Consider the following 19,228-nt stretch of genomic DNA (forward strand, 5'->3'; position numbering starts at 1 on the left):
TATCACCACCCCATTCCTCATCATAAGAAGTCCTCATAAGCGCACATACAAGAAATCAAACCAAGTCAGTCCGCTGAAATTCATATGATGATCCCATACGATAGCAGAGACAGGAATTCGTTGCCTACCGGGTACAAGGAGCCAACAAGCGTCACAAAGTTGGCTCTAAAAGCGCGGGCACAAACACATCACAACATGTCCAGCAAACACTCTTATCAATTACCTCCACGGAAACTCAAACGTGCAACTTGCCGTGTACTTGTGCAACATTCCAATTGTACAAACAATGATACTAGCGGTAGTGGTGCTTTACATGCCACTCCAACATCTGGAAAGATGATACAAGATGATACACGGCCGCACATGTTCACGCAACATTCATACGTACATACATACATACACACACCACGATGCAGGCTATGCACGCCGGTCCTTGGACTTTTCTAGTTGAAGACGGAAGGGTTGGTCGTCGCGCTGCTCACTTGAACTTCAAGCACCTCCAGCTTCCGCTCTAGGATGTCAAGCTTCTCGTTCAAAGTTGCCAGCTTGCTCTTTGTCGTAGCTTCTGCATGCACACAGACTTTGGAAATATTAGTAACTGGTTCATGATCATTTTTCTTTTCTCCTACACCTCATCTCATCCAAGTAGATGGTGAGTTAAACAGCAAACAAACATGCACAGCAGTGAGCAATAAAAGAAAAATACCCAGACAAACCAGTCTACACCCTAGTCCATACAACCTCGAAAGTCATACTTAACATGTGGAATTTTGGACCGCCAACTCGATGTGATATAGATTCAATTGTGTTACCATAAATGACTTGGCTCAAGTAAGACAAACTTGGTTGCCTATCTTGCTGGAGCCTGGGTGTCTAGGAGAGATGGCTTTAGTGTTGTTTTTGTGCTGTTTGTCTTGCGTATCACAAAAACCATGTAATTTCATTGCTTTCAGTAATGAAATTCGGTTTCGACCATGGTGGAAAAAAAGTAAGAGAAACTTCAAACATGAAGCCATCTTGGGCTACTTTCTAGTTGAAACCACAAATCTTGTTTCCAGAACGTATCTATTGTTCATACGAGTCTCCCAAAGTTCTTGCTGCATCCCCATATGCGACTGTACAAGAATTAGGGGATTCCTGCTTAGGCCATAGCAACTCACAGAAAACATTTATTGACATTGGAAGCTCAATCATCAGAAGGGATGCCAACAATCGAAGCTTGAGCGAACCTGCCTGCCTAGCTTAGATCTTGGTACAGGCTCTAGCCAAGCCTAAGTGGATTAAAGAGCTAGAGCTTGGCTTAGCCAAAGCTCGTAGCTCTAGTAGGCTCAAGCTGGACTTGTCAAACCTCGAGTGCTACTCTCTCAGTGAAAATCATGCCATAAAACTTAACTTAAGCTCAAGTTAGCTCCAGCTCGACTCAGGAAACTGAGAAACTACCCTTCAATACAATAACTTGTAGAAAAAGCTCTTGCAGAAAATCTGAGAGGAAATCATGTGGGTTATATTAGAGAGGACTAAATCGAGCCTTAACCACACTGCTGAATATTACAACACTGAAGCTCCATGAAACCTCGAATCAAGACTATATCGATCTGACCTCAAGTAGCTCGTGAGCCTTGCAGTGTTTTTTTTTTTTTTGACAGCCCTAACCATCAGGTAGTTAATAAGTTTATCCTTGAAACGTTAACATTCCAACTTAAACACTCATGGTATAATTAAGTGCGGCGTTGTAAAGCCTTGTCTCAACAAGTGGTTTTGAGATCTGAATCCCATGTTGGTGATGCCTGTGGCAGCTGTCAGGTTGTGTTAGATTCGACTATTTCCTGATTGCAGATGGAAAAGAAATGAAGTCCGCCGGAAAATTCTGTAACAGGCAAACTGACCCCCGCAGTACTTAGTTACCGCAAGTTAGAGCTACTTCATGCAAAACCTGAACCTAATTGACAACGAGCATGAGGCTGGTAAGTAGCAATGGGCTTGTGAAAGGTCTGAAGATAGTTAAGTTTCTAGCTCCGAATGAGTCCACAAGGTTTTTGCAACGAGCGGGCAGGCAATGTCGTACAGATCAGACGGCTGTTAGGGTGTGTTACTACACCAAATTATCTGACATCAAACGTCACCGGCATATTGATTGTTCCCCAAGGACAAGTTAAAGCACCCAATCACATGAATTGTTTGAGCAATTAGCTGACATCAAACGCCGCGAGAATTTTACTGTACTTCGTACTAGACATGCAATCTGCGACCGGCAAGGACAATTAAGCACCGCGCTGAATGAAATGAGAAGGCAGCGGCAGCAGATCCGAGCAAATCCAGGTGGGAGATGCAGATCGTGAGAGGGTAGCCCGGGGGGGAAATGGAAGAGGAGCTGACCGAATCTGAGGAGGAAGTCGAAGAGGCGTCGGACGTTGAGGGATATGTTGGAGATGAACTCGCGGTTCTCCCAGTCTGCCTGCACTGCGATGCCCACGTTGACCGGGTTCCCCATCCCGCCGCCGCGACCCATCCCCGCCACCTGATGGCTGCTGCTGCCTGCTGGCCTGCGGCTTCTTCCTCCTCCCGACGGGACGCGCACCACCAGTGACACCAACTAATCCTGCTGCGGCTGTTGCCTCTTCTGGCCGTGCCGCTTCGCTTGCCTTGGAAGGCTGGGCTACATGGTTGGTGTGAGTGGGCCAGGTTGGACCGGCCCTTCTCACAACCTCAGACCATACAAAGCCCAACTAAGCGAGATACCCGGTGGGCCTGGAGATGGGCAGCCACTGCCGCCATTTCGGCCGGCTGCAATCGCAATGCAATGGCCGACGGCGGCGCTGCAGCTGCTGTGCCGGCCGTCGCTGAGCGCCGCTCAGCTCCGGCAGGTGGACGCGCACCTGCTCAGCTCTTTCTCGCACCTCCTCGCCGACCGGTTCCTTCCCAACCAGCTCCTCCGCTCGCTGCTCTCGGCGCACCCGCTCGGCGCCCTCCGCCGCATCCTCCCCGACTTCCGGCCGAACAACTACACCTTCTCCTTCCTCCTTAAAGCTGCCGCTGATTCGTCGGCGCCAGCGTCTCTGGGACCGGACTCCCCTTTCGGCGCCCACGTCATCGTCCCCTCTCTCCATGCCCTCGCCGTCGTCCTCGGCTGGGACGCCCACGCGTACGTCGCCAACGGCCTCATCCACGCCTACGCCACCCACGGCGTCCTGTCCTCTGCCCGCCGCCTCTTCGGCAACGCCATCGCCTCCCGCGCGGCCGACGTGTGCTCCTGGACGTCGCTCCTCACTGCCTGCGCCAAGGCCGGGCAGGTGGACGAGGCGCGCTCCCTGTTCGACGGAATGCCCCCCAGGAACGACGTCGCCTGGAGCGCCATGCTGAGCGCCTACGTGGCCGCGGGCAGCTTCGCCGACGCTGTGCGGCTGTTCGAGGACATGCTCAGGTCCGGCGTCCGCCCCAACAGGGCGGCGGTGGTCGGGGTGCTGGCCGCCTGCGGGGCGCTCGGGGCGCTGGACCAGGGCAGGTGGGTGCACGCCTTGCTGGTTGGCGCCCACGGTGATGGTCCAGCAGCGATGGACGGCGTGGTGGCGACGGCGCTGGTGGACATGTATGCCAAGTGCGGCAGCCTGGACACGGCGAGACAGGTGTTTGCGGCGGCCCCACGGGGGCAGCGGGACGTGTTCACCTACACGGCCATGATCTCGGGGCTCTCGGACCACGGCCGCTGCGGGGAGGCGATCGAGCTGTTCGGGCAGATGCAGGCGGAAGGGGTGCACCCCAACGAGGTGACCTTTATCTGCGTGCTCACCGCCTGCGGCCGCGCCAAGGAGGTGTTCCGCAGCATGGCGGCGGCGCACAGCATGGAGCCCGGCGTGGAGCACTACGGGTGCCTGGTGGACGTCCTGGGCCGCGCTGGGCTGCTGGCGGAGGCCATGGAGGCCGTGCGATCGATGCCGATGAGGCCTGACTCGTACGTATTGGGCGCGCTGCTGAATGCTTGCGCGGCGCACGGCGACGTGGAGGCCGGGGAGCAGGTGGTGCGGTGGCTGGCGGAGCTGGGGCTGGACCACAGCGGGGTGCACGTGCAGCTGTCCAACATGTACGCCGGGTGGAGCAAGTGGGAGGAGGTGCTCAAGGTCCGCCGGAACATGGAGGACAGGAAGGTGGCCAAGGTGCCCGGGTGCAGCATGCTAGAGGTGGATGGCGTGGCTTGCGAGTTTGTGGCCGGCGACCGCTCGCATCCGCGGATGCGGGAGGTCATGTCAGCCATTAGAGACCTCCACGGGCAGCTCCGGCAGTTGGACCACGACTGTTGTTACCTCACCATGGAAATGGAGCTCCAGCTTAGCTAACTAGCGGACAGTGAACCGAGGCACTTTGTTTGTGAAAGCTTGCATTGGATTGGATGCCCATGAGTGAGACCGATAGACTCGGGGGGAAGGTACTCAACCTTCCTTGCTGATCGCTTCTTTCTGTCACAGGCTCACAGGCTAAAGCATGCCCACTTGTGATTTCAGAGTTGAGACCAAAGGTCATGTATGTACAGTTCTTCCATTTTACTGCACCTCTGTAAGATCGCAAAACTTGGGTACATATATGAGCAGTTTTGTTTGTGTGTTGAGTTTACCTCTGTAAAATCGCAAAACACTAGAACCATAAGCGCGGCGTTGCCACGCTCCTTTGGATCTGGAGAGGATCTGACCAGTGTTAATGTATTATTGTCAATGTCTGTGAAATTTTTAGCTGATGACTCATCACGTAACTTGCTTCCGTCATTGCTTGGAGGAAAGCGTGTGGGGAAATTGCTCATATTGATAGTCCGAGCATTGCGATGATGGATGTCACTGACATTAAATTCGCAATAATCTGCATATGAGAAATAAATATATTAGAGAGAGAGAGTACTACAGAGGATACATTTGAATTATTATTCATTCACAGAAAAGATAAGATCTTTTGTGCAAAAAGGGCATAGTCTTATCCCTTCCCACATCCAGAGAATGTGTAACTGAATTACAGGGGATAAAAGAACAAATATATGATCATCCAGATCAGCAATGATTGGGTAGATCTGGAGCAAAATCTAGCTAGGCTTGATTATATAGATGGCCTAATCGTCAGCTCTTGCCTGCAAAATCAAACATTCAGATAAATATAAACAATTAGGAGCAAAATTATATGATAGAACATACATGCTCATGGGCTGAGAAACTCCAATATTATCAGGGAGTCCTTTGGATAAGCATAAATCGGAAGAGTCATAACTGATAGTTTATTGACGAAAACGTTGGAAGTAATGACAGTATAGATACTACAAATAACTTACAAATATGATTAGGGGAAGCACGCGGTGTATATCTAATTATATTTTCGTGCTGTATATCTAATCCTACTGCACGCGGTGTATATCTAATCAGTCCATACATTTTCGTGCTCTAGCTCTTGACTGCTGCCTTCATCTCCCTTTGCTCATCCATCTAGGGTCTGGCAAGAAAACGAGTAGGGATGGTGCGACAGCAACGAAGGGGAAGAACAGGAGGATGCGGCTACACACCAACGACGACGAGAGCTGTGGCGATGCGCTTGCTTATTAGCCTGGTTACCTACACCCGAGCGGCTGGGAGGTGTGCACTCCAGTAAGCAACTCAAAGTACTCCAAAGTCCTAACCCCATTCTAGAAATCAAATGTAGTGTCTTTCTCATGCGGATGTCAAGAGAAATTGATCTTTAGTTGGTCATTTTGGCAAATTTGCATGGTCATTATATCAGTGTTCACTGTTCAAAGAGATAAAAATGGTTAAGGGACTGAATCTTGGATGTTCCTGTGTTTAAATCCTTTGAAGTTCTGATCAATAAAGTAAATGGTGGGCTCAGATACCTTCAGAGTATACATTGTAGGAGCTGAAGGCTTTGTAGCTTACCCAATTGAACTTTTAAGTTCAGGATTCAGGGAATCAGACGGCAAGAAAATGCTAGCCATGGCTGATAAGCCATGGCTGAAAGTACTGTTGGCTGATTTGTTGTAAGAGAAAAATATTGTTCATTCGCTGAAAAAGTATGGATTATAAGGCCTTGTTTAGTTCCCTTCAAAATTCCAAGTTTTTTCACTCTCTCTCCATCACATCAATTTTTAGCCGTTTGCATGGAGTATTAAATGTAGGTAAAAAAAATAACTAATTACACAGTTTAGTTGGAAATCACGAGATGAATCTTTTGAGCCTAGTTGGTCCACGATTGGACAATATTTGCCAAATAAAACGAAAGTGGTACTATTCATCAGGTTGGAAAAACTTTCAATCTAAACATGGCCTAAGACAAGCGAACAAGGTTGGGTCATGCCAAAATGTGTCCCAAAAAGTCTTCTAGAGACGTGTAGATCTTAAATAGTAATCTTTACAACCTCAAATTCTAGCTAAAAGGGCATAAGATTGCTAGGCACTCCTTTGCGAGCCTACCACATCAAATGTCCAGCACAAACTGTAAGAACTGAAGGCTTTGTAGCTTACCCAACTAAACTTTTAAGTTCAGGATTAATTCTAAACTGATTATCTCTTATGTATTTTTCAGTGTGTCAAAGATTAATTCCATGTTATCCTATTTTAGGAGAATCCATCACTGGAGCAAGTTCATTCTAGAACCAGTATTCATTTGTTGTTGTTGCTTGAATAACAGTATGCCCCAAATCACAGCACATAAAATTATTTTTATTATATTTTCCAGTGTAGTTTATATTGACTAACAAGATCTATATGCTATTATTCAGATTGCTGTGGAAGAAAAACTTGAATATTATAACGATAGAGATGTGGTATGTACAAATCATCTAGAAAAATTGAGAGGAAGAAATACAAAAAAAAAAAGATACCTTGTTCCCATTTCATCGAACACATTGGCTTCATTATCCATTGAAGCGGCGATGCCGGCATTGAGTTCTTTGGTCGCTGGCAACGGCGAGCACACGGGAACACAAGGCAGCTGGCGCTGTCCAGCTGATGTCTTTACCATCGCTGGGCCGGGATCGCTGCAGACTGGTGCCACCGCCGCCGGTCAGTCTCGTGCAGGCATCGCCGCCTCCGGCCTAGCGTGCGGCGGCGACGTGGCCCCGGCGTGGGCGGGGTCGGCTTCCCGACACGGGTTGCGGCCGGTTCCACGACGCGTGCGCGGCCGGCCACCGGGCGAGCGCTACTCTGGCGGCGCGAGCTTCGTGGGCCCTCGGCGCACAGCGGCTCCACCGGTGCGAGCGGCTGCTCCCTCGGCGCGGCGACCATCAGGCATCAGCTCGTAAGGGCTGCGCAGCTGTGGCGAGGAGGGGTCACAGGGGGAAGGAGTTGCTCGCGCGGAGAAGCGCGAAGTACGACTAAGCGATCCTGCGACCCCGGCACGGGCGGGGTGTGGGAGCGGCGGTCTCGGCGACCCCGGCGCGAGCGGGGGTGCAGGCGTGGCGGCTCTGGCCACCCCGGAGCGGGTGGGAGGCGCGGGCACGGTGGCTGCGGCCACGCCGGCGCGGGCGTGGGGCTCGCAGAGGTCGCCTGGTCAGTAAAGGCCAGAGGGAGGCGCGGTGGCCCAGCGACGGCAGCGAGGAGTCGCATGCGAATCATGAGCTCGAGACGAAGGCTCTGGAGACGCCAGCTTCTATGGCCGTTTATGCACGCTCGATCAAAATCCGACGGCTGAGAAAAAAGCAGGCTACGTGGCCGAATCAGGTGCGAGAGGGTCTGGTGCAGCTTTCGTCTAGTAAAAGATGAGTACATATAGGAGCAATTTTGTTTGTGTGTTGAGTTTAAATGTTCTTTTGTTTGATAACTAGTTTAAATGTTTGGAAATGATATGGGTACATATATGAGTACTTTTGCTACACGTTACATGAACGTAAGACCTATGTTCCGGGAAACCTGTCGGTTTGAGATTTGCATTGCATCTATGGTTACATAACTGCACTAAGGTACACAGTTTAGTTGTACTTAATGTTCGATTTACTTCACATCTTTAAAAGATAGAAACCTATAGATGACGATCCATAAATAGGTTTTCAAACTTTAATATTCGTTTATTAGACAACGTTACAACTTAGAGGCACACATCTAGCTTGCAGTAAATGTTACCACCGAGAATGTCTATCTTCATCAAAGCAAAGCAATGTGCCCAAACAACTATTCTTTTTTTCTAGAAAATACTGCGATTGGCCGGCCTTGTTAGTGGATGTGGTGCTAGTCAATACTGCCATTATATACTTGTAACCACTACAAGCGGTCCCTGTTTAAGCATAAATAACAGCCTAATTGGCACGGCAATCTTTTCGGTCGACGCCCCAGAGAAATCTTTGAATGCTGGTGAGCACTACGCAGCAACAGGAAGCAAGCCGTTGTGCCTAAGAAGTGGTTCAGGTGAAGGCTCCCGTCCTCGGAATGAAACAAACACCTGCAGCCAGCGGCGAGCATTAGTTTGGCTCCCAGCAACTCAAAGAACCCAAAACAAATTTGTATCCCAAATCATATGGCGACTACACTCACACTTTAAAATACAGATCACAATTCTATTTTAGCAACCGTATAATAAGAATGCCTTGATGCAAAACAATGCTATGAAAGCAGCCCAAGAGATTACAAGAAGCCATTACCTCAAGCGGAGACTTTCCACCTCCAAGAGCAAGAACAGTATCTCTGAACCGTCTGCCAGTTTCCTCAATTGCCTACAAAACAGGAATTCGAAATATTATAATTTACATTGATGCCATTGGCAAATGGGACAAAAGAAATGTTGACCCTCCGTCGTTGTACAAAGAAACAATCCTAATCTATTTTTCGGTGAAATGCGTACCTTCTCATTATCCAAACCAGCGTCTTCAAAAGCTGAGAATGCATCAGCTGACAGTACTTCAGCCCACTGAATCAAGGACATGACATGATATTAGCGTTACCATACCCTCAAGGAATATAAAGTCAGGACAGAAGGGCATTCAAAGCAAAACAACCTACCTTGTAACTGTAGTATCCAGCAGCATAGCCACCTGCAATTGCCCATAAATGAAATGAGAGGTCATTCTGTCATGAACTTGACAGAATTTATATGATATATACCGAGTGGTGCAAACCTGCAAAAATATGGCTAAAGCTGCACAGGAATCTGTCCTCCGGCAGAGGAGCAAGAACTTGTGTTCGTTCTGCAACTCTTCGGTCAACATCATATATGGACAGTGAGCCATTGGGATCATAAGTTGTATGAAGTTCCATATCTACACTGGCAAATCGTATCTGCAGAAGTAAAAGAAATAGAAGTTGGAATGGCATGGATTACTCCTTATATAAATGTATAAGCAGAAAAAGCAAAGGAGAAAACCAATTAATAACAAGACAAATATTATGATGCATATTTTGTAATGTAACCATACCAGTAAAAGTTACTAGAGTAACAAGTTGAATATGATGAAACAAGCTTACGGACCTGGCGCAGGCTGAAGGTGCCAGCACGGAAATTCTTTGCAGCTACAAGCTTCGCATAAATTTCCTCTGGAAGAGTTTCACCGGTTTCATAATGCTTTGCAATGCTCAAAAGAGTATTCCTGTTACAGACACGCAAGAGATAAGTTATAATAAAAAAATGAGAGAGATTCAAGCTAAAAACCAACTGGTATGGACCAATCATACTTGTGATAACACCAGTTCTCCATGAATTGGGAGGGTAACTCTACAGCATCCCATTCAACTCCACGAATACCAGCAACAAAGCCTTCATCTTGTTTAGTAAGCATATGCTGAAGGGCGTGACCAAATTCATGGAACACAGTTTCAACCTACAGGCAACATGCAACACAATTTACACTTCTTTATTTATACTACCATAATAAGGAGAGAGCTACTGCTTTCTCCAGATATCCTTATTCACATGTCACAGATGTATTACTTACCTCACGGAAGGTCATAAGACTGGGCTTGTCACCAACTGGTGGAGTCTGATTGCACACCATATGGGCAACAGGAAGCCTAGCAGCCAAACCATTGCGAGCTAGCACGCGACTTCGAGAAAAGACCACATTCATCCAAGCCCCTCCGCGCTTTTCAGATGGTCTTGAATAAGGATCGAAGTAAAAGTAAGCAACAGGGCTATTGGAAGAGTCTTTGACACAATAAAATTTGACATCACTGTGCCAGACCTGAAAAGGTAGTCACTTGTCAACAATTGCAGAATTTGCATCAAGTGAAGAAAAGTGAACCAGTACTTACAGGAGCCAGCCCATCTGCAGGTTCAACAGTAACTCCAAAAAGCTTATGTGCCAGAGTGAAGAGGCCATCCATAACCTTGGGTAGTGCAAAATAAGGGCGCAGCTCTTCCTGCAATGGCAGTGTTCAAATAAGCTCATTGGTCAGTCGTTACCATGTGTTTCTTTCAATGAGAGAACATTTAGTGGCACTTCAGTGTCCGAGTATCAAAGTATTTGAAATACATATGCCCCTGAGGACCTAAGACAAAATGGAATACAGTGGAACATCAATAAAGAAAAGGGACAAACTACTGAGAACAATACAAGAAACTTAGCAGCTTGCGGCTAAAACTATTGAGATACTTAAATGAAGCAAAACAGAAAACAAACCTCATTGATATCATATTTAGACTCTCTCAGTCGTTCACTCCAGAAGGTAAGGTCCCAGTGAGTCAAATCATTAGCTTCAGGAGAACCAGAATCTTTCGCAAAGATTTTTAGATCTTCCATATCTGAATACACAAATCAGCAGTTAATATATGTGCGGGGAAAAACAAGAAGTTCTGCCTACTTTCCCTACACAAGAGAAAATGATTGCTGATAAGAAATATTCATGTTAGGGTATCTCAGAGGTTAAAGAAAACCTAAAGTTTGGTGCACGGGCTCAAACGCAAATACAATACAAGTAATACAAAATTCAGATGGTGATAGAATAATAGGCATCTCTCTAGAATCCTGAATACAAACTTGATATATTTAATCTGTTGAAAGTAGCATCGAGGAGAACAACTCAATACAAATTACATAATGCAAATGACGCAGAAGAAGAAATGCATGGAAGCAAACAACCTTGCCACTGTGCAGAAGAAAAAACCTATAGGAAGAAGAATAGTAATTTAGTTGGTTGTACCTTTGACAGCATGACCCCAGGAAGCAGCACGCAGCTTCTCGAGAAGCTCTTCTACTCGCTCAACAGTTGCCATTTTCTGAGCCATGCTTACCTTCACAAGTATCATCAATTAGTTAGAACACAACTATTGCGTGCTTGTTTTAATGTCAAGGAAAAAGAACAGCAGAAGCACCTCAGCATAGTTCTTGTAGCCAAGAAGTTTAGCCTTCTCTAGCCTTAACTTTAGAACTTGGGAGATGATATTGGTGTTATCAAGTTCACCGCTAGAGGCGCGGGTAAGATAAGCACGATAAACTTCTTCCCGGAGCGCTCTGTTCTGAGCATGTTGCATAACAGGGATATAGCTTGGTGCATCCAACGTGATAACCCAAGGTCCATTTTCAGCTGTAGCATTTTCATGGCCCTAACAATATTGCTTGTCATCAGCATATAGGATTAGTAATGGAGGAAGCAGCTACTGAGATTTTGTAGCGGTGCAATACCTTTGACACAGCAGTCTGTGCTGCTAAACCAAGGGCTGTAGCAGGTAACCCCTCAATTTCTTTCTTATCAGTAATTAATTTCTCAAATTTCTTTGTGGCGTCCAGCACATTTTCGCTAAACTTTTGTGTCAGTTTTTCAAGCTCCTGAAATGAAATTAGCAGTCCATTAATTCACGTAGTGACATACACCAGTAAAGATTAGAAGAACCAAGCGAACCGGAAGCGATTATTTGGATGATCATTCAAGTGGCACAACAGTGACAAAATCTGGGCTTACTTGTTCGATTTGGTTAAATTTCTCCCTTTGTTCATCCTCAAGTGCAACTCCACTGAGAACAGCTTCATTTATTTGAGCTGCATATGGAAAGAAGAAAAACTATTACTCTATTAGTAAAGGAGAACCACACTCAGTTCTCTCCCATGGGGTCATTGGAAGTGGGCATCAGTTATATTTTATCATGGCTACTAGACAGAGGTTTCAGTGTGATATGCAGAGGTGGTGACCTTCAACTATACGCTTGCGAGCATCACTGAGACTGTCCCAATCGGAAGAGTTCCTGATGGCCTTGAAAGCTTCATAGATAGGCTTGCTCTGCCCCAGCCTTAGTTGGAACTTGACTTTGTCGGGCTGTGAGACGAAGCAGAAATTCGATCAGGCGGTGATCCATGTGAGCTGCTTTGCTACAGCGCACTGTAAGAAGCTAGGACCGAGGAGAAACGAACAGCAAAAAGGGATAACTCAAGTGGACCTGCACTTCCTCTACGGCGGCGCGGAGATCGGCGGAGTCCTTAACAGCCTTGAGGTGATCGACCATGCCCCAGATGACCTCGAGCCTGTCGGTGATGCGCTCGAGCGGCTCGACAAGCTTCCCCCACGTGGGCTCGACGCCCTTCTCGAGCTCCTCGAGCTCGCCCTCCTGCGATCAAGCAGCCCCCGTCAGAACCTCGGGATCCATCCATCCAATCTCAGACAGATGAGAGGGAGAGACGGAGAGCCAGTGGTGAAAGTCGGGATGGAGGAAGGCATGGCTTACGAGTCGCGTGAGCAGTTCGCGGATGCCGGGGCGGACGTGGCTGGGCTCGACGCGGTCGAAGGGCGGGAAGTCGAAGTCGGCGACGAGGAGGGGGTTGTCGGCGGCGGCCATGGTGGAGGAGAAGGCGGCGCAGGTGGCGGGCGAGGGCCGCGCCCTGGGGCAGAAGGCGCGGAGTGGGGAGGAGGAAGGGAGGCCGGCGAAGAGGAGGAGGCGGGTGGTGGTGGTAGGGTTTGGGAGGCGGGCGGAGACGGCGAGTGGGAAGCGTGCGGTGGTGAAGAGGGCGGAGGAAAGGAGAAGCATGGCGGCGGCGACGAGGACTCGGATGTGCTGACGTGGGTGCGGCCGCGCCCGCGCGTGGGCCATCTTGCTTGGGCTTCCCAACCCCTACCGATGGGCCGCCGCGGGAAGCCAAATATCCTCTGTCCAAAATCTAATATCGATCCCTGCTAAAAAAAAATCTATATATCGATAAATATATATCTTGTAAAGCTAATCCTCAAAAACATGTTCAATCCAAGATTACAACATGTAAGACATGCGTATCCACATCATCTACCAATAGCTATCGACATCATCTTTCACTAAAGCAATGTCATGTCACTAACTTTAACTTTTTAATGCAAGTTATCCACATCATCTCCCACTAGCTATCCACATCATCTTCTACCAATAGCCATGTCATGTCACTAACTTTTAACATTTTAATGCAACCTATACACATTATCTTCACTTAATTTTATTCAAAAATTCTTCATAGTCCTCGTAGCAACCTATGGCGTGTCTTCTAGTTTCTTTCACGTGAGTGCCGAGTGCAACCACAAGTAAGTCCACGGGACCACAGGTACTCCAGAAACGACATTGGCTTCATTTTTGTAGAAAACAAACAAATTCGAAAACCTTGGAGTTTTGAAAAAAAATCCATACTTCGTTTTGTTGCAAATGCTTTCCTCGCCTCTGCTCAATTTGTTGCAAAAACCAATCCACCACGCCTGCATGCATCACTCGGTCGATTCCTACTTAGTTTTGCTAATTTAATTTAAAGCCACAACAAGTCAAACTAAGGTAGTCAAACTTGTTGTTCAAGTGTTTACGTTAGACTTATTCGTCATGATTTATGCTTCAATAAGTAGCAAAACTCGGGTTTATCAACAACGTTAACAATGTTGGTGGAATTTCTAGGAGTCGGTCAGGGTCAGGGGCGGAGGGTAGTGGCGGCAAAACTGGGCCTCCACCCCCTTTATGACAGAAATTCAATGACCGTAAATTTTTAGCATGTTGAACTGCATGCCTATTTATTTTTTCATCAGAATTTGACAATGCAAAGATCAATTTGCCCCCCCCCCCCCAGTGACGAAGCTATAGCAAATTAGAGGGTAGTGCAGTTGCGTTGTGGGTGCATAGCCTTATGCTATAGGTGGTGCAAATATAGTGAAAATTTAGAAAAAAAACATTGTTTTCACAAAATTCGGGTGGTGCATTTGCACCCACTAGCTTCTAGCTAGCTTCGCCCCTCCCCCCATTCTTATGCCAGGGTTATACTCATGCAAGTATGTACTACCTTAGATAAAGATCACATTGATGATATCGATGAACACGAGCTTTAACCGGTTAAGCATGTACTCATGTGAGTATCTACCTTCGATAAAGATTAAAGAGGCAGTCCCTAACTAATTGATGATCACGCGCGGTGGGTTGGTTGTTTCGACACATATAATCCAGCAAGGGGTTACCATTTTCAAAAATAAAATATTGAGCAAACTGAAAATCCAAGAATATGTACTGGTTTAGGAATTTTTCCTTGATTCTACGAGAGTTTAGAAAACAAGTCAAAAGTAACAAGACTCAATGAAGAGGCTGTATGTGGGAGCATCTTAATTACACCAGTATATATAAGTAGTATTGGCGTCAAGGTTGTCAAACCACATATTATAATAAGGCCTAGTTCGATAACCTTTGATTATAATAATCAAATTATATAATCAAATTTTGGTCTAAACACGATTGATTATATGGTGGATAATTATAATTAAAACTCTTGATTATCATAATTCCATAATGCAGTGGAGACCAGGTCATAAGGGATTATGGGTGCCAGAAGTCTTACTTGCCCCAAGGATAAGACATGAATTTCTCACTTTAACCAACCATAATCAATTATCATATTCCATGGACTCAAACATGCTAATTATTATAATCCATAATCCTAATCCTTATTATAATAATCATCTATATAATTTAGATTATAATAATTGAGCTATGATCCAAATAGGCCCTAAATCAGATGAGACGTAAGATCACGATCACATGATCTTAATCTTAACGGAGGCGCTAGCGCCCAGACGTCCGGATGCCCTCGTCCGCTGATTTTTCCCACCCAGCACGTGTACCCCGCCCCGTCGCAGTGCCCGCGTGTCTGGAGGACTCGTCTCGCACTCGCAGCTCACCCTATCCGCCTCGATTCGAGGCTGTTCGCCCCCCCCCCAACGCGCCGCGACCGTCGGCCCCGAGCGTACCACGCGCCCCATTCCCCGGTGTCCGGTCTGTGCCACCATCACTTCTCGGACCACCTAACTCTTCGAACAACATGAAAGATGTGCAACATAAAACACTTGAATGCAGCATACTTATGCAACAGATGAAACATCTGGAATACACACTTGCAACATACGTGTGAAACATATGCAACATCCAGATAAAACACTTACAACATGAAAACACTAACCGCAACATAAGGCTCAAACAACTGAAACATTTGGAATATATTGTTGCAACATATATATGAAACATATGCAACATCCAAATAAAATACTTGCACCATGAAAACACTTAAGGTAACATAAGACTTAAACAGCTGAAACATTTGGAACATACTGTTGTAACATATCTATGAAATATATGCAACATCCAGATCAGAACATTTGCAACATACGTCTGAAATAGATGAAACATTTTAAACAAACCTCTGAAATACTTTCAACATGCCTCTGAAACATTTGCAACATGTGCAACATCCTCGATGTACTTTTGCAACATCCATATGAAATATTGCAACATACCTCTGAAACGTCTGAAACACTTGAAACATATGCTTGCAACATGCGCTTTCATTGCAACATCTTCTTGCTGAGGTCGCGCATCGCAGCGGCCATAACCTTCTGGTGGGAAACAACGGTGTTGGCAGCACCTTGGCACGCGCGGGGGCACGGCGAGCGCGATGGAGGGGGCGCGGTGCGGGAAGGAGTGCGGCGCTGGATGGGGGAGCCGTGCGGCGCGAGATGGTGTGCGCAGTGGGGAAGACGGCAGCAGCGAGCGCACGACACAACAGCACGCGATGGGCAAGAGCGATGGGAAGATATTGTTGAGAGGTATGCTGGCCTGTTGGAGAGACGCAAAGAGTAAGTAGGCCTGCTGGACCGGTATGCGCAAGCCCGGAAAGCAGCGTCCGGAGGCCCGCTCCTGAGCATTACTGTAATTTAAACATAAAGTAAAAGCATAGAACCGTGAGTATCGGAGACATGAATGCCCATTGGCCAAGATCTTACATAATCATGAACGCATATACGGTATTCTGTTGACGCTTCTTTTATTTATTCTCTTCTTGAGCCCAGATTACTATCGAAACGAGAAGATCGACCAAAATTAAACAGATGACAACTGCCTCGATCCGGTAAAATGCTACTGCACTGTCGTTAGTTATACGAAATGTACACAACTGCATTGTTCCTCCTGCATCCAATTTAATTTGGAGGGTAAAATTCAAATTCAGCAGTCTATCTCAAAAGTCAAATCTCATCACGAACAACAGTACCGGCCCTATATATAATGTACTGTACTGCTTTTTGTTAACTAATTAACCAGACAGGCTCGACCGGATCAACTAACCCTGAATGAAATGAATCCTGATGATCTGCATGCATGCATCTGTTGGTTGGTTGGTTGTTGCATTGGTCAGTCAGTAACTCAGTATGCATGGGATAGATAGATTAGTACTAGGCTTGGTAGCTTGGAGCCATCAATCCATCATTGGTAATTCCATTCCATCTGGCTGCTCGAGGAAGCTAATTAAGGCAAATTGAAGAAGCTAGCTGCTAGCGCAAGGTGGTGATGAGGCGGCTGCAGAGGCGCGACAAATCCGACGCCCTCACCGGCTTGATGAGGAATTCCTCGGCGCCCTCCTCCAGGCACCGCCGGATCCTCGGCGGCGAGTTCTCCGACGACATGAGCACCACCGGGATCTCCCGCAGCTCGGTCGACTCCTTGACCCGCTTCAGGAGCTCGTACCCGCTCATCTCCGGCATGCAGTAATCCGTGATGATCATGTGCACGTTGTCACCATCCTGCTTCAATTAATTAATTTATTTATTAACATCTCTTTATATATACAAACAAACAGGGATGCCTTGCCGCTATGATGCATGATGAGTTTGAGCTTACATACCAGGCTGAGAACCTCCAAGGCTCTCTTGCCACTGTCCACCGTTGTAACTGCAGCAGCAGCAACCCAACAAAAGATTATGTTATTTTTCAGACCAATGCAATGCAAGGGCGGCTAGGCTTTTAATTTATACGTACTACTAGATATGAGAAGAAGAAGAAGAAGAAATAACAATGTTGCATTGAGATATACATAAACTCTAGTAAAGTAGTGGTAGTAATTACAGTACAGACTAGAGCATGCATGCACCTCGGTATTTGGAGCTGCGCAGGAGCCTGGAGATGACGGCACGGTCGACGATGCTATCGTCCACGGCCAGGACGTGCGGCGGCTCCGGCGTCACGGTCGTCGTCGACATGCCAGCTGCGGGCCTCTGGTGCCTGCCTGCTACATTTCCCTCTACATGTTATACAGGCACTGGCATTTTATACATGTCGGGAGAATGTTGTCTAAGGTGTTTGATACTAATAAAAAAATGAATTACATAGTCCGTTAGTACTCCAAGAGATAAATTTTTTAAGCCTAATTAATCCAACATTAGCATATGTTTACTGTAGCACCACATTGTCAAATCATGGCCTAATTAGACTTAAAAGATTTGCCTCGCAAATTAGTCGTAAACTATGCAATTAGTTTTGTAATTAGTCTATATTTAATACTCTATGCATGTGTTCAAATATTCGATAGAACAACGACTAAAATTTAGGAAGGGTAACCCTACACCACCTTATTAGAGCTACTAGCTGCTGCCCACCCAAATTAATTAGTAATTAATAAAGAGGTAGAATGCCCAGACCGAACGACTCAGCATCGTGCATGCATTTTCTATTCGGCTTCCCGGCTCCATCCCCATGGACGATTCTAATTCAATTCTATACTACCATGTTTCACATGGCGTAAAGTTACAAGATGCATGTGATAAGGCCGGGGCGGCCATCACCCAGCTAGCTCATCTACAAACAACGTCAAAAGGTCAAACATGATCACATCACTACCTGAAAAATGGTCGGTAGCAATGGAGCAAATTTTTTTTAAGGCGGCGGGTGATGGAGCTGCTTCTATAGTGACGTGCTCAGAATCCACGAGACCAGCCGCCCCTATAAATAGAACAGCAGGAGTGGTTGGTGATACGAGCCATCCCTATAAATGGGTATGATTTATAGGGGCGGCTCACTCACCAGCCGCCCCCGGTGTTGTTATTTGTAGGGGCGGCTGGTGAGTGAGCCGCCCCTACAAATGCCCCATATATAAATATCTGGGATTTGTAGGGGCGGCTCAGTCACCAGCTGCCCCTACAAATGTCTGCTGTATAAATGGTTGCAACCCCCTTCTTCCTCCTCGGGTCACTCACTCCAACCCGTGAAAGAAAGGTGGGGAGGCCTTGCGCACCTTCAAAAAATTACTCTACTAAAGGGTGAAGGTTTTGGTCTCAAATCCTTTGATGGAGAGGTTGTAGAAGGTAAGAAAATGCTATTCCACATTTTTTTTGAAGTTTTAATGGTTGGTTAGTGAGTAATTAGAGTTTTGTTTTTCTCTCTCTTCTATGGTGCTTGAGCTACTTATGAAGCAAATTAGACCCAAGTTTTGAATGTACTAGGCTAAATTAGGTAGGAAAACAAGATCATACCCTTATTTGGTCCATGTTTCTTGATTTTAGCGAACAATTAGTTAGTTTTATGGATGTTTTATGTGCATGTAGATCTAGATCTAGGGTTTGATTTTTTTATTAATTTCGTTTTTGTAAATTTATGTTTGATGAAATTGGACTAGGGTTTGCATGAAAGATATTGGGTAAAATATAATTGTTGCTAATTGTTGTCTTTAAAATTGTTTATTGTAATCAACAAATATGTATTTTAATTATTTATGGATAAATGGGCCATTAATTAATTTTACTCTATCATGGTGTGTTTGTATGCTTCATGTAATTATATTTGATTTATATTCATATATATCTGAAGTATAAACAATGATAAACAATTATTCTCAAGTAATTAATTTTACTCTACCATGGTGTGTTTGTAGTCCTTTAATGTTTGTTTTGTTGTTGTTGTAAAAGATGGAGTACAGGAACTCTTGGATGTATGGTTCGTTAAGGTTCAAGACAGGTTTCCGTGAAGAGGTGGATAAATTTATTAAAACCACAAAGAAGCATGCAACGACGTTGATAGAGAATAAGGATACAATTAT

At 46.1% G+C, this 19,228-nt stretch overlaps 4 protein-coding genes across 4 annotated transcripts; 1 reads left to right on the forward strand and 3 right to left on the reverse strand.

Annotated features, from left to right (window-relative positions):
• Positions 1–198: 198 nt before the first annotated feature.
• Positions 199–2,618, reverse strand: LOC136478469 (protein BRICK1). The gene is made up of 2 exons (XM_066476933.1): positions 2,377–2,618; positions 199–565 (listed from the first exon to the last, which is right to left on the reverse strand). The coding sequence occupies exons 1-2, from the start codon at positions 2,507–2,509 to the stop codon at positions 444–446; spliced, it is 255 nt and encodes an 84-aa protein (XP_066333030.1). The 5' UTR covers positions 2,510–2,618; the 3' UTR covers positions 199–443.
• Positions 2,619–2,660: 42 nt separating this feature from the next.
• Positions 2,661–4,843, forward strand: LOC136478465 (pentatricopeptide repeat-containing protein At5g66520-like). Its single transcript, XM_066476926.1, has one exon. It carries the CDS (start codon positions 2,661–2,663, stop codon positions 4,329–4,331), a length of 1,671 nt encoding a protein of 556 aa, XP_066333023.1. The 3' UTR covers positions 4,332–4,843.
• A 3,158-nt stretch (positions 4,844–8,001) lies between these two features.
• LOC136478464 (probable cytosolic oligopeptidase A) lies at positions 8,002–13,011 on the reverse strand. The gene is made up of 17 exons (XM_066476925.1): positions 12,604–13,011; positions 12,319–12,486; positions 12,074–12,197; positions 11,847–11,923; positions 11,570–11,713; positions 11,260–11,490; positions 11,088–11,178; positions 10,568–10,689; positions 10,200–10,307; positions 9,884–10,129; positions 9,624–9,769; positions 9,421–9,538; positions 9,071–9,230; positions 8,955–8,986; positions 8,797–8,862; positions 8,597–8,668; positions 8,002–8,397 (listed from the first exon to the last, which is right to left on the reverse strand). The coding sequence occupies exons 1-17, from the start codon at positions 12,964–12,966 to the stop codon at positions 8,317–8,319; spliced, it is 2,349 nt and encodes a 782-aa protein (XP_066333022.1). The 5' UTR covers positions 12,967–13,011; the 3' UTR covers positions 8,002–8,316.
• A 3,671-nt stretch (positions 13,012–16,682) lies between these two features.
• On the reverse strand, positions 16,683–17,411 carry LOC136478468 (two-component response regulator ORR3-like). Its single transcript, XM_066476931.1, has 3 exons — positions 17,288–17,411; positions 17,042–17,088; positions 16,683–16,940 (listed from the first exon to the last, which is right to left on the reverse strand). Exons 1-3 carry the CDS (start codon positions 17,394–17,396, stop codon positions 16,692–16,694), a joined length of 405 nt encoding a protein of 134 aa, XP_066333028.1. The 5' UTR covers positions 17,397–17,411; the 3' UTR covers positions 16,683–16,691.
• Between the last annotated feature and the right edge of the window lie 1,817 nt (positions 17,412–19,228).

The sequence above is a fragment of the Miscanthus floridulus genome, chromosome 8 (genome assembly GCF_019320115.1).
Source record: "Miscanthus floridulus cultivar M001 chromosome 8, ASM1932011v1, whole genome shotgun sequence".
Classification (NCBI taxonomy): Eukaryota; Viridiplantae; Streptophyta; class Magnoliopsida; order Poales; family Poaceae; genus Miscanthus; species Miscanthus floridulus.